Source organism: Ovis canadensis, chromosome 18 (genome assembly GCF_042477335.2).
Source record: "Ovis canadensis isolate MfBH-ARS-UI-01 breed Bighorn chromosome 18, ARS-UI_OviCan_v2, whole genome shotgun sequence".
Lineage (NCBI taxonomy): Eukaryota > Metazoa > Chordata > Mammalia > Artiodactyla > Bovidae > Ovis > Ovis canadensis.
In genome coordinates, this window is record NC_091262.1 from 19,117,438 (window position 1) to 19,129,842 (window position 12,405).

The 12,405-nt window shown below is 51.0% G+C and overlaps 1 protein-coding gene across 7 annotated transcripts in view; it reads left to right on the plus strand.

The window, feature by feature from the left end:
* Window positions 1-12,405, plus strand: part of ADAMTS17 (ADAM metallopeptidase with thrombospondin type 1 motif 17) — a 398,399-nt gene that overhangs the window by 311,624 nt on the left and 74,370 nt on the right. For all 7 annotated transcript variants that reach the window (XM_069559119.1, XM_069559121.1, XM_069559120.1 and 4 more), the window contains 2 exons: window positions 8,311-8,468; window positions 11,576-11,735. In XM_069559119.1, the coding sequence (XP_069415220.1) occupies window positions 8,311-8,468; window positions 11,576-11,735 (318 nt within the window). The remainder of the gene's footprint in view (window positions 1-8,310; window positions 8,469-11,575; window positions 11,736-12,405) is intronic.

A 12,405-nucleotide genomic window follows, 5' to 3' on the forward strand; every position in this document is an offset into this window, starting at 1 on the left:
TGCTCTCAGACCATTGATTTTAACTCATATTTTAGGCATAGTGAGCAATCAGCATGTACCAAGCAGTTCTGTCGTATTTGGCTAAAGTGCAGCCAACCCCCAGGTGGATGAGGGGAGGGGGTGAATAGGAACCACCAGCTTTGGACAGGAAGGCAGGTGATAGAAGATGAATGAAGGACGTTGTAAGGAATCGGGGTAGGCTGAGTCCCCCAAAGTAACTGCATGAGCACTCAGGCAGCCAGAGCCTGAGCAGCAAGGGTGCAGCACCCAACTTGTGGGAGCTCCTGTAGGATCTTTTTCTGGCTTCAAACTTAAGAATTAAGCTATTTTGGCTAAAATTAAGTTTACTCATGAAACGCTTTTATTTCAACCTTTATCACTGATTTTTAAAAAATGGCTTTGTCCACATTCCTTACTTTGTAGATAAAAGTATCTAAGTCTTTCTTTGAAATGGTCTCCAGTTGAAAAACCCAAAGTTTGATGAGATGGACACAGACCAAACCTCTAGTAGGCAAGTACGCAGAGAAGAGCACCATCCTATAGAGGAATTGCGAACCACTTACAGACACCGAGATAGCCCTCTCACACCTGACTTGGGAGTGGGCACAGGAGCTCCTGTTTCTAAGTGCCTACACCAGGCTCGTGGGCAAGCAGCCCCCGGGGGTCCCTACTGGGTCCCAGACAGCCCTGCCCCCTCCAACTCTCTCACTGCCGCCCATCCATCCACGTCCTGGAAGCCATAATGGGCATTGCTCTTCCTGCTGCCAGCCTGGGACCTGCTGTTCCTCAGGTTGGCATCCACACTGGTCTCCATCAGCCCTGTGGTTTTTCCCACGCTGGCCCGGTCCAGCCTGGCGCTCTTCTCTGCAGCCATCCAGCTGTTGCTTTACAAATAGAGTGACGCTCATAAATGCTTTCCAGAACAGGGCCTGCCCTGCTCTCCGCAACTCTTTCAAAGTGACAGCCTTTTTACCAAATTCTTGAAGAACACCAGCCCCTTCTTTCTGCCCATCTAAGGATATTTGGTCAACTTTATCAGCATTTGTTTTGGGGCCCCATCACCCAGTGTCATGCCAAAAGTTACCGTTTCCAACTGTTCCATTGGCCCTCGCCTACCTGGAGACGTTTCTGCTCCCCAGAAGCATCGGTCCTCTGTGGGAATCTGACATCACCTTTGACCTTTATCTTATTCAGAACTCATGATCCTGATATCTCAGGTGCTGGCACAATTCCAAGGTCAGTTTCCTTGTCCTTCCATAAAGCACCAGTAGGTACCCTGCAAGCTCTTCAGCTTCCTGTCCTGCCCTTAAGACTTCCCAGCACCATTCCACCAGCCCCAGGTATCTGGTAAAGGTGGGAACATGATCCTTGCATCTGCTTTTCTGTGTGATAGAATAGACAGAAGGTTGTCAGAATCCTTTAGATCCCTCGACAGCTAATTCCTGTAGTGAAGATGACTTTTCACTGGAACCTGTTAGGGCCAGCAAGTAACCCCTGGAGGATGCCACCGGAGGGAGCCAGCTTTTTCATGGTGGTCCCTCTCGGCCCCTGATGCCAAGGGCCACACCTTCCAGTAACAACACGGACACTGACATCGTGAGTCCCAGTCTCCGAGCTCTGCTCTGCTTTGAAGACCTGACCCCTGATCTCCAAATACCAGAGTATTGCTGTACCCAGTTCACTGAGGAGGAAACCAGGGCTCTGGGAGTTCAGCTGCTCATCCAAGCTTCTCTCCAGCTTGGCCTGCTGCAGCTCACAGAGGCGTCAGTCACAGCCAGAGATTGGATGGAGGCGATTTTTCACTGGAGAACGTGTTAAACCTGCCCATTGCTACTGCTTTGATGTGTGGGTTTCAGAGAAGCACATATCCATCTGAGGAGATAGGGTCAATGTCTCAGGACGAATTCTCAGCTCCCTAGAAGCATTGGACCTCCCTGGGAGGTTGGAGCCAGACTCTGACACCTTATCTGCAAATCATAGTTCCAGTGTCCCAGGGCCTGGTGTGTACACAAGGGAAATCCGAAGGCGGTCCATGCTCGATATGTTTCTAAAGTCAGTTCAAACAAGCCTCGTTTCCACCCAGGGCTGGGTGCTTTGGATATCAACCCTGTGTAACTGAATTGCTCTCCCATTTGCGGGAGCAGTTCCTGAAGAATTCACCCCACCTACCTTCAACCCACGCTGCCTGGCTTTCTGCTCTAAACCACCTGGAACAGGAAATGCCTCTGCAGTTTGCATCCATAGCTGAGAGCAGAGCTGGCAGAACTCCGAGTGGAAATAAAAGGAGCTGACTCCACGCCAGGATGAGAAGTAGGTTGAATGTGGGTCAAGTCTTCCAGTGGAATCCAGGAGGCAGAGAGACAGGAAGGAGCCCGGCTTCTTCACAGTGCTGGGCGAGAGGTGGGCATGCGGACAAGGTCTGCCTGTGTCTGCCTCAGGGCAGTCCAGAGAGGAGCCCGGCCATCCCGGCAGGAATGCCCCCTCTCTGCTCCCCAGAAAGGCTCAGGATCTCCCGTGGTGCCCAGAAGTCCAGGGACATCGTGTCAATGTCTGCAGAGAGGCAGGAGGGCCGGATGGAAACAGACGGTCCCCACGTGACCTCACACTTTGGGCTGTTTTGAGGAGGTTTGGCTCTGCCGTGGTAGCAGGGGAAGGCATGTACTCATCTTCATCCCGCAGAAGTCTCTTCAGCTGTTGAAAGGCTTCTAGTAGCTCCTGAGCAAAACACACAAAAGCAAGTACTGTTGCATTTGGGGCAGAGTTTAAACATCCGGCTTCTGACTGAGGCAGGACCAACAAGTGCAAATCTCCTCCCCAGTGAATCAGAACTTCTGACATTACTGATAGGATCACGTTGGTCTGGCATCCCCTTTGTTCTTAACTCCGTTATTTCTCTGTCAGAGCAGAGCATTTGGGGGAAGCCTGGTGTGCTGCAGTCCATGGGGTCACGAAGAGTCAGATACCACTGAGCGACTGAGCAACAACATAACAGCCCCTGTCGGGTTTCTCAGCCTAAAAATTCTAATTTCAAATACAAATTCATCTCAAAATGCTTACAGATGAAGGGGGCCTGCAAATCCCATTGATGCCAAGGACTGAGAGGAACAGGAATTTCTGGAGCCCAAAACTTGTTTAATTTTGGAGGGCTTCTTTAAGGAACAGAATGCATTTTGTATACAGCCTTGGAAAGGGTACCACGAGGGGCTCTGGAGCTTCAACTCCCCTGGGTCGTGCAAACCCTGCTCTGGGAAGCTCGCTCTGGGGGCTGCTGCAGACGGGCCAGGAGTGACCTGCACACCTGTTCTCTGGGGCTGACGTGCCCCACAGGGTGGTTTTCTCATCAGACTCCACACTGAACCTGTCCACCTGTCCACTGATGTTCAGATCTTGAGATTCGAGCAGACTTACTGAGGCTGCAGTCGTATTCTTTTGAAAGGATGTCAGGTGCTAACATCCAGTTTTAGCAGGAAGTTCAGAATTCCGGCATGGACCATAGCAGCCTGCAGATTTTGGATCCTGCTGCCTAAATGACTCACCCCAGAGTCAGCGGGCTTGCAGCAATCCCCATGATTCTTGGAACTGATGGCCTCCTACTTAGAATTCTGCCTCTGAGTTATCCTCCTGTGCAAAACGCATGAAGGATTGTCATCATGAGCCCACTGTCCCGAGGAAGGGTTGCCGTGTTCGGATGAGGGGGTCAGTGGCGGTGGTGAAACTGGTGCATGTTCTGCAAGCGTGCAGCTGCCGTGCAGACGGCCACAGCAGAGCTTGGACAGGCAGAGTTTCTTCTTTCTGGGGCCATGAGAGCCTGCCCCCCATACACACACCCCCTGAAGCTGTGACAGTGAGATTTTTCCAATTCAGCAGCCCAGGCCAGGACCTCCAAAGACCAGACAGGTGCCTTCAGAAGTCGCAAGAGTGCCCAGCAGCAGAGTGTGGATAGGAAGGCTGATGGTTTACGTCTCTTCCCAGCTCTGCATTCACAGAGCTCACGTGGCTCCCTGAAATCTGCCACGGGGGCGCGTTTACAGCTTGAGTAGTGACGAGCAGTGGAAGTCTAGGCTGCCTTCCCGCCCTGTCCCCAGCACTGTGCCGTCGGGTGTGTCCCTCCCCGTCCTGCTCCTTGCCTTTCTGGAATCGCCAGGGAGCCACTGCCTGTCTCTCTCGCTTCCCCTCCGTCTTTCCTGGCTCCGTTCACCCTTCTATGACCTCCCCCGCCCAGCCTGCGGACCGGCTATGGAAACGTCTCCTCCCCTCACCTCTACCACCCCACAGGACCCTGCCCTCGTGGTGAGAGGGTGGCACTTGCCCAGCACCCGCAGGCTCTGTTCCTGGGGGGACCCACAGCAGGCGCCTCTGCCCGCAGAAATGGGGCTTCCCCGGGCGGTCCCCACACCTCTGTGCGGCGTTTCTGTGGATGGGTTATAATTGGCTCCAGCTGTGCCCTCCTACACTTTTTCCAGTTCTTCCCACTCTTGACCTCCCCGATGCTTGCCTTTTGGCACGAGGGTGGCGTGGTTTTCAGTTCATAATCCAATAAGTCCTGTTAAAGCGCCTTGGAAACAAGGCCAAGTAAGAAAGAGCCACCTCACCCCAAACAAGTACCGGACAGGGCAGGGTCCCAGATAGGGTTTAAGGCCCGGATGGAGTGTGCCTTTCTGAGTCTCAGAGGGTACTAAGCTGACATCAGTAAGGATCCTAGGGTGACTTCTAGAAATCCATGCTCTGCCCTGCTTCTGTCATGGTTAATGTTTTTCAAAAACCAACCTCTAAATGTGACATGTGAAAGCTAAACCCAGTTCTCAGTTTCTGAGTATTGCCTTCAGGTACCACTGGGCCCAGGGGGATAAAACGGTGGGAAATGATGCCTGTATCCTGGCACTGCTGTCCTGCCTCAGTGCACTGTCACCTGAGGACCTCTTGCCACGTACTGGCAGACTCAGACTTAGATCGAGTCTCTGGGCAACGTTGGGAAAGAGAGCTGCTGCTTCCCAAGGTGAATGCAAATGTTGCAATCGACTCTTCCTGTCCCGAGCTGGGTGGTGGACCTGCTTCTGGAGCTGAGGAGGAGTTTAGGGTCAGCCTCCCATGACTGGGGAAGAACACGTCCCCAGAAGCTCCTTTGGGGGTTGTTACTTGCAGAAGGACAGAGAGATGTCAGGGAGAAACACTCAGTTCAGTTCAGTTCAGTCGCTCAGTTGTGTCCAACTCTTTGCGACCCCATGAACCGCAGCACACCAGGCCTCCCTGTCCATCACCAACTCCCGGAATCCACCCAAACCCATGTCCATTGAGTCAGTGATGCCATGCAACCATCTCATCCTCTGTCATCCCCTTCTCTTCCTGCCCTCAATCTTTCCCAGCATCAGGGTCTTTTCCAATGAGTCAGCTCTTCACATCAGGTGGCCAAAGTATTGGAGTTTCAGCTTCAACATCAGTCCTTCCAATGAACACCCAGGACCGATCTCCTTTAGGGTGGACTGGTTGGATCTCCTTGCAGTCCAAGGGACTCTCAAGAGTCTTCTCCAACCCCACAGTTCAAAAGCCCTAAAGTGGAGCAAGGCCAGGCCCGGCCGGGGGCGCTGAGTGCCAGAGTTGACTGGGGCGCGAGCGCGGGCTGAGACGGGAGGGGCGGGTCGCCCCAGTGTGCCCTGGTCTCTGTGAGGGAAAGGGGCTCTGGGGGTGGCCGCAGAGTGACAGTGGTCAGCAGCCAGCTTTACAGAGACTCACTCTGCTCATCTTGCTGATTCCAAGTTGCAGAGATTCTCAACCCGCTTGAGCATCCCCCGCCCAGTAACAATGACAGTAAGCCTGCCCTCTCCTTCTCCGCCTCTGCAGCCCCTCTCTGCCACCTCCTCTTGCTTCTCCTCATGGGCAGGGTGCCTCCCCCCACCCCGAACTCTGCACAGAAACTGAGCTTAACAAGGAGCCAGGGAGCAAGTCCAAGCTGCCAGGCACTCCAGCCGCCTCTGCTCCCTGCTTTTCCTGCCGTCTCAGCTCCTGGCCTCCCCTCAAGAAGGCCTTCCCCAGCGGGCCCAGTCTCTGCCCACACACACGTGAGCCCTGGACTGGCCTCTGGCTCAGGGCTTCTGCAAGTGTCTCACGTTTATCTGTCTTCTCGCCCACCTCGCTTTCAAACCCTGAGCTACCAAGGGCAGGAGCTGTGTCTTCAGCACCAGCTACAAAGCCCTTGGAAAGAGGTAAAAAAACAATTGTCCAAACCTTCAGAGGAAGTGAAAGAGCAGCGAACACCCATGCACCTGTTGCTAGATACCCCAATAGCTAATATGGCCGAAAGTACTTGTAGGTTGGTAGTTTACTGGAAGCTGTGGAAAACCACAAGCTTAGGTGTTTGTACAAGGATATGTAGAACATGAGGCATCACAGTGATCTGAGGTTGGAATGTGTTCTCTGGGAGAATATAACATTTGCATATTTCAGTGTCTGTCATAAAACTCTAGACTTGTAACCTAACGAATGTGGGACCTTGGTCTGTTTAGGTACCGGTCTCCACGTGGCAATAGCTGTGTGACTTCAGGCAGGATTCTGAACCTCCCTGTGCCCCCATTTCCTCATCTGTGAGAAAGAAGACAGTAATCCTTTACCTTAGAGCACTGTTGGGAAGGTCAAATGGGTAAAAACATACAGAGAAGCTAAACCAGAGAATGTACCCCTTAAATGGGGACTTGCAGGTGGTGGCTGAGGAAGAGAAAAAGGAGCAGAAATTGTGAGTATCCCAACAGACTCGCTTCCTTCCAGTAGCCAGGAGATCCCAAGAATGGGTAGAATTCTTTGAAGGGAAACATTGGGTTCTAAGTGGTGGAGTGTTCTCTTTTCAAAGCCGTTCCTAGAGTCCTGTAATCCGCAGCCACGCGCTGAGCAGCCACCCTCACTGAGTGTGGCCTCTCCTGGAAGCTGTCCAACTGGGAGGCAGCCCTACTCAGAGCCCTCGGTTTCTCCTGGTGGTTCCTGTAAATGTGGAGTGCTGAGCCTGCACCTCCCCCTCGGGGCAGGGGAGCCAGCCAGGACCACCGTGTCCTGCAGACCAGGAAGCAGATGGCAGCAGCCCCAGCTGCTTGTGGCCTGACCAGGATTGGAGCCATCAGGTCCTAACCCGGGCCAGGGCTCATGGGCTCAGGCTTAACTGAAACTACTCGTGGGTTTCAACTCTCATTATCCAAAACTGGTATTATATGTGGGCATGTTGTTTCTGACCTTATAAGCAAAGAGTAGGGAACATGATTTTATTGATTCTGGACTGAGCAGGGTTCAGGGGTGCTGGCAGAGAATGTGGCTTTGGGCTTGGGGTGCCACAGAGAATTTTATGTTTTGAGTGACATAAAGACTTGCTATTGACTATTTTCATTTACCACCTTCTCTTACATGTCAGAGTACGTTCTATAATCATTGTTTACTTTCCTGAATAACAAAGCAAAACAAACCAAGAAAGCCCAGAATTTCACTGTAGAATGCTCTCTCATGAGAACCACATGACACTAAAGCCTAAGTGAGGGAAAAAAACGAAGAAATGACGGGTGAGCAGTGGGGTGATAATAAATACATGGCTTGTGTGGAAAACCAAATCTTTGCTATGGCCAGTCAGCAGAATGTCAGTTCCGTGTCAGTTCCAACACACTGAGAGAGCAGAGGCCATGAAGCTGAGGCTGGGTGCGCCCCTGTCACTCCTGAGGCATCCGCTGACTTACTGCCACGTCTGTCTGCAAGCAGCTCAGGGTGGGAGACTCCCGTCTTTATGGGCACTTGCTTCTTGAAGGAGCATCTACTTCACTAATCTGGGGCTATCACATCCTTAAGGGACACTAGAGTTAGGCTGCCCTCTAAAAAGCCCCAGGTAGGTAAGAGTGAAATGAATGATGAATTTTGCTAAAGCTGCAAAACCTGTTTTGGAGACTTGGACATGTTGAAATAGAATCCATTCATCCGGCAGAAAACCCTCTACTCTGTAAGTCTAGTGAAATACGATAGGGCTGTGTGTGGCTGTCTGCATCCTCTGGCACTGCTCCCCACACCCACTCCGTGTGAGCTGGTTCTGAGACACCAGCCCGTGCTCTGAGGCGCAGGAGTCGAGGCAGCTCGTGCTCAGGGACCTGGGGTCAGGAGCCGTTCTCTGCCCGTGAGCCAGTCTTCTGTTCTCAGAGAAAGCTCCCTTTCTCTCAGGGCAGGCCTCCCTCCTCTCCCCTGTGGAGGCAGAACATGAGAGCTCTGACCCACCCCTCAAGACACCCCTCAAGATTCCCTTCAAAGACGGGCTGACTCCCCCAATTCTGTGGTGTTCCATTTTCTTTCTAGCTCTCAAAGACTCCAGTAAGAGATCCATCAACAGTGACTGGAAGATAGAGCTCCCTGGAGAGTTCCAGATTGCAGGCACAACCGTCCGCTATGTTCGAAGGGGCCTGTGGGAGAAAATTTCTGCCAAGGGACCGACCAAAATGCCGCTGCATCTGATGGTAATTTGCTGTGCTTTTGTATTTGTCCTGAGTTGGTTGGGTCCAAGAGGTCTACCAGTTGACTTCTTCCCCTGGGCCCTACGGGAGGAGATACACTTGGTTCCTGGTGGTTTACCTGGCCACCTGCTGCTCCAGTCTCTCTCTTGGTTTTTTCCTTGTATAATCCTTTTTGCCACATGCTTCAAAATGCTGCCCTCTCAAAATTCTGCCTTGGCTCTTTACTGGCAGAACTCCCATCTTTTTCAAAAGGAACCACCTCCAGGATGGAAATGCTTAGTCATGTGGCCGCCGAGGAGACCGGGCATTATTAAGCAGACAGTCCCACTCAGAGTCTGTTTTCCTATCAGGTGGCTTAGATTTGCCCCACACTTTGTGTAATTACATCAGAAACTACCTTTTGAAAACAAACTGTTGACTCTGTTTCCAAACCGACACCACTCAGGTTTTCCAGACTCAGCTTGCAACTAGCCTTCAGGAACTGAGACAGAAACAAATTCTGCTGGACTATTTACTCCCTAGATGGTCTCAAGAAATCTGTGGAGTTGGGCCAGATCAGGGCACTCAGGTCTTACATGTTGTCTCAGGAAGGACCACATGCAAACCACTGAAATGTTTGGTTATACTGCCTTTTAAGACTGTGAAAGATCTCCAGGGAAAAGAATGCCACCATTGCCTTCTCAGGGTTCAGGAGTTCTCGTGGCTAACTTTGGCTAGCTCATAATGACTAATTCCATGTCTCCTTCCAAAGAATGGGGATTGTGACAGCTTGTGTGTCTGTAATCAAAGCACAGTTTGTCCTCCACGGCACCCAAAGTCTCTACTTGGAAGTTCTTATCATCCCCATTAATTTGTGGTCTCTGGCAGCCAGCATCTGTTTAAGATTAGGTGATACCTGAGAGATTCCCAGGCCGCCTCTCAGTAAGAATCTCCTGAGGAGACGAGCTCTGAGAGTGAGCAGAGATGTCTCCCACGATGGCCCTAAGCCTGTTGCGGTTTCCAGTAAGAGCAAAGGGAGCTAGTTCCCATGGCTGACAGTGCGACAATCCACACCCTAAAGCTACTGCAGATACACGTTTGAAAGTTGATTTCTGGGGCCTAAGTACCTGTGCACACTTATGTGTTCAGTCGTGTCTGACTCTTGCGACTCCGTGGACTGTAGCCCAGCAGGCTCCTCTGTCCATGGGATTCTCCAGGCAAGAATACTGAAGTGGGTTGCCATTTCCTCCTCCAGAGGATCTTCCTGACCCAGGGATTGAATCCGCATCTGCTGTGTCTCCTGCATGGCAGGCAGATTCTTTACCGGCTGAGCCATTGGGAAAGCCTGTACCTAAGCCATTTCTCTGTGATTAGATTGTTTCCTAATCTAAGTCACTGGAACAAATCCTCCTGTCCTGAGTTAAAAGCAGTCATTCAGAGGGACTAAAAGAGGAAGTGAAAGACAAGATAAAACCCAAGATAGCAGTATCACCTGTTAGCACATGAGTTGCTTTTCTAGCACACACCAAGATGGGTCTATTTCCCTTCTTTCCCAAAAGCTTGCATAAACTGTGAGTGAATTGTCAGCCCATTAAACCAAATGCACAGCCTGGATTCATTCAGACCATGATAAACAAAACTCAGGGAATGCAACAACTGCCACAGCTGAAGTTCCTGCCTTCTTGAACATTAATCACTTTTCTTTCTTGAAATATGATTGCTAGTTACTTCCAGTTTCTAAACCTGGAAATGAGAGGAGCCCGTCTTCCTCTGAAGGGAAATCCATTGTCCCCTAACTGAGGTGTGCTCATTGCTTGCGAGGTCAGGAGTGCCCATAGAGCCATGGGGACCTGCATTTGAAACCAATTACGTACATGCACACACAAATTATATGTGGCTACAAAATTGCATAAAATTGGTTTCATATGGATTCTCAATTCACCAGTCTTATTCCCATACTGAGATAATAAAGATCTCTTTTAAAAAGTTTTTTTTTTTTCTTTTTTAACTGGAGGCATTTTTCCAAATGTATTACTGCAAGTCTATTTCTTGGAGAAGTAGATGTTTATTCAGTTTGGGCTGCTCTTAGCACCCCACCCCCACTCTGCAACTCCAGGAGGGCTGGGAGATACTTGGGCAGGAGAGCGACTCCTGTCATCTGGCACACAGTCTGCCTGGCCTCCCTCAGGTCAGATGGAGCACCTTCTGCCTCCAGCTCCCGCTGACCGGCTGTCCCAGAACTGCAGCCTGGAAGTGAAGTTGCTGGCTGCTTAGACCCAGGAGTGCCACCCGGTTCCAAGCCTGGGCTGAAGATGTACCACCAACAACCAGGCCATTCGAAGCTCCCACAAGAGAGCTTCTTTTCCTCCATTAAGTACACATAGAAAAATAACACCCATAGAGCACCTCTGTGCTTACAAGGCTTGTCAAATGCATTACCAAACTAAGAGAAGGCCCCTCCACCTGCCCACTTGCCAGGATTTCAGACCCCAGGGTCCGCAAGCTGCAGGATCATGGCTCCCCCGTGCCTCACTGCCAGCTTTAAGCCCGGTGCCAGGCCTGTGCCCCGCTGTGGGCACTGTCGTGATCCTAGCTCCCATGGTACAGGAAGGCTCCTGCTACAAGGAGGTTCCCTTGTAGTGGCTCTGTTTAACCTGGAGCCTGCCGTACACATGGCAGTGACTGGTGCTCAGGGAGTGAAGAGTGGCATTCATTTTCAAAGGAGTCACCCTACTTGTTCAGATGCCTGTTTAGAAAAAGCAGTATATTTGTGTCTTTCTCACCCACAAGGGCAGTTTCGTGGGTGATTACGTGGAGCAGGTCAAGTGTAGTTAGAGCACTCAGACTGGCTTATCCCCAAATCCCTCATCTAAACCAGTCCTCTCTCCAGTGGAAAAGAGTAGAGCTCCCTGCCAGTGGTTCACATATGCTCCCGCCCCTGCGCTGAGCGTCTGTGGAAACCAAACCTGAAATAAAGGAGTGCCCCTGGAATGAACCTGTTTTGAAACCCCCAGAAGAATGGGCTATCCCTGGTGGGAAGACAGCCGCAACACGGGTTGGCTTGCAGATTCAGCAATCCTGTGGGCTTTTGCTCTATTTCAAAGTGGCCTTTTATTTTGCTGCTGATGCAGGTGTTGTTATTTCATGACCAAAATTACGGAATTCATTATGAATACACCATTCCTGTAAACTACACCACTGAAAATCAAAGTGAACCAGAAAAACCCCAGGACTCCTTGTTCATCTGGACCCACAGCGGCTGGGAAGGGTGCAGTGTGCAGTGTGGCGGAGGTGAGCAGCAGGGTTGTGGGCTCACTGGGTGTGGGGTTTTACCAAGCAGAGGAGAAGTGAGTTCAGGGCACTCGGTGGCGGGTGCACGTTGCCTGGGAAAGTCTGGCCACATAAGTAACTTGTATTTCTGTGGAATGTAACTGCATCCTGCTGCAAATTTCTCTGGTCAGGGTCTTCTTCCAGACTCCTCCAGACCGAAGTAGCGTCCACATGGCTGCTTTGCCTACAGCCTTTGATGCTGATCGGAGTGGAGGTTTGACTAATGTGTAGCTGTGTTACAAGTGTGACAGGTGACCCTGGGAGCACACAGAACAGACTTTCATCTGTTATGCTTGGTAAAAGGGCACTGGAAGATGTTTCTGATCTTCAAATACCCTTTCCTTTTTGCCACAGTCACCAGTGGAAAAACGTGGAAACCAGTGGAATCAACAGTAATATAATGGAAGGAAAAGTCCTCCAACTCCAGTGAAACACTCTTGGACTGGGTTCTGGCTTCATGATTTGCCTCCATTTATTAGCAGATGACGTATTCTCTCTGTACCTAAATTTCCTCACCTCCAAAATAGGGTGATCAGCCCTCATGCCCACTGCAGGAGGAAACTCAAATACCATGAACATCAATATGAACAAAGAACATCATAGTCGTTATGTGTTGTTTAGGAGGAGTGAA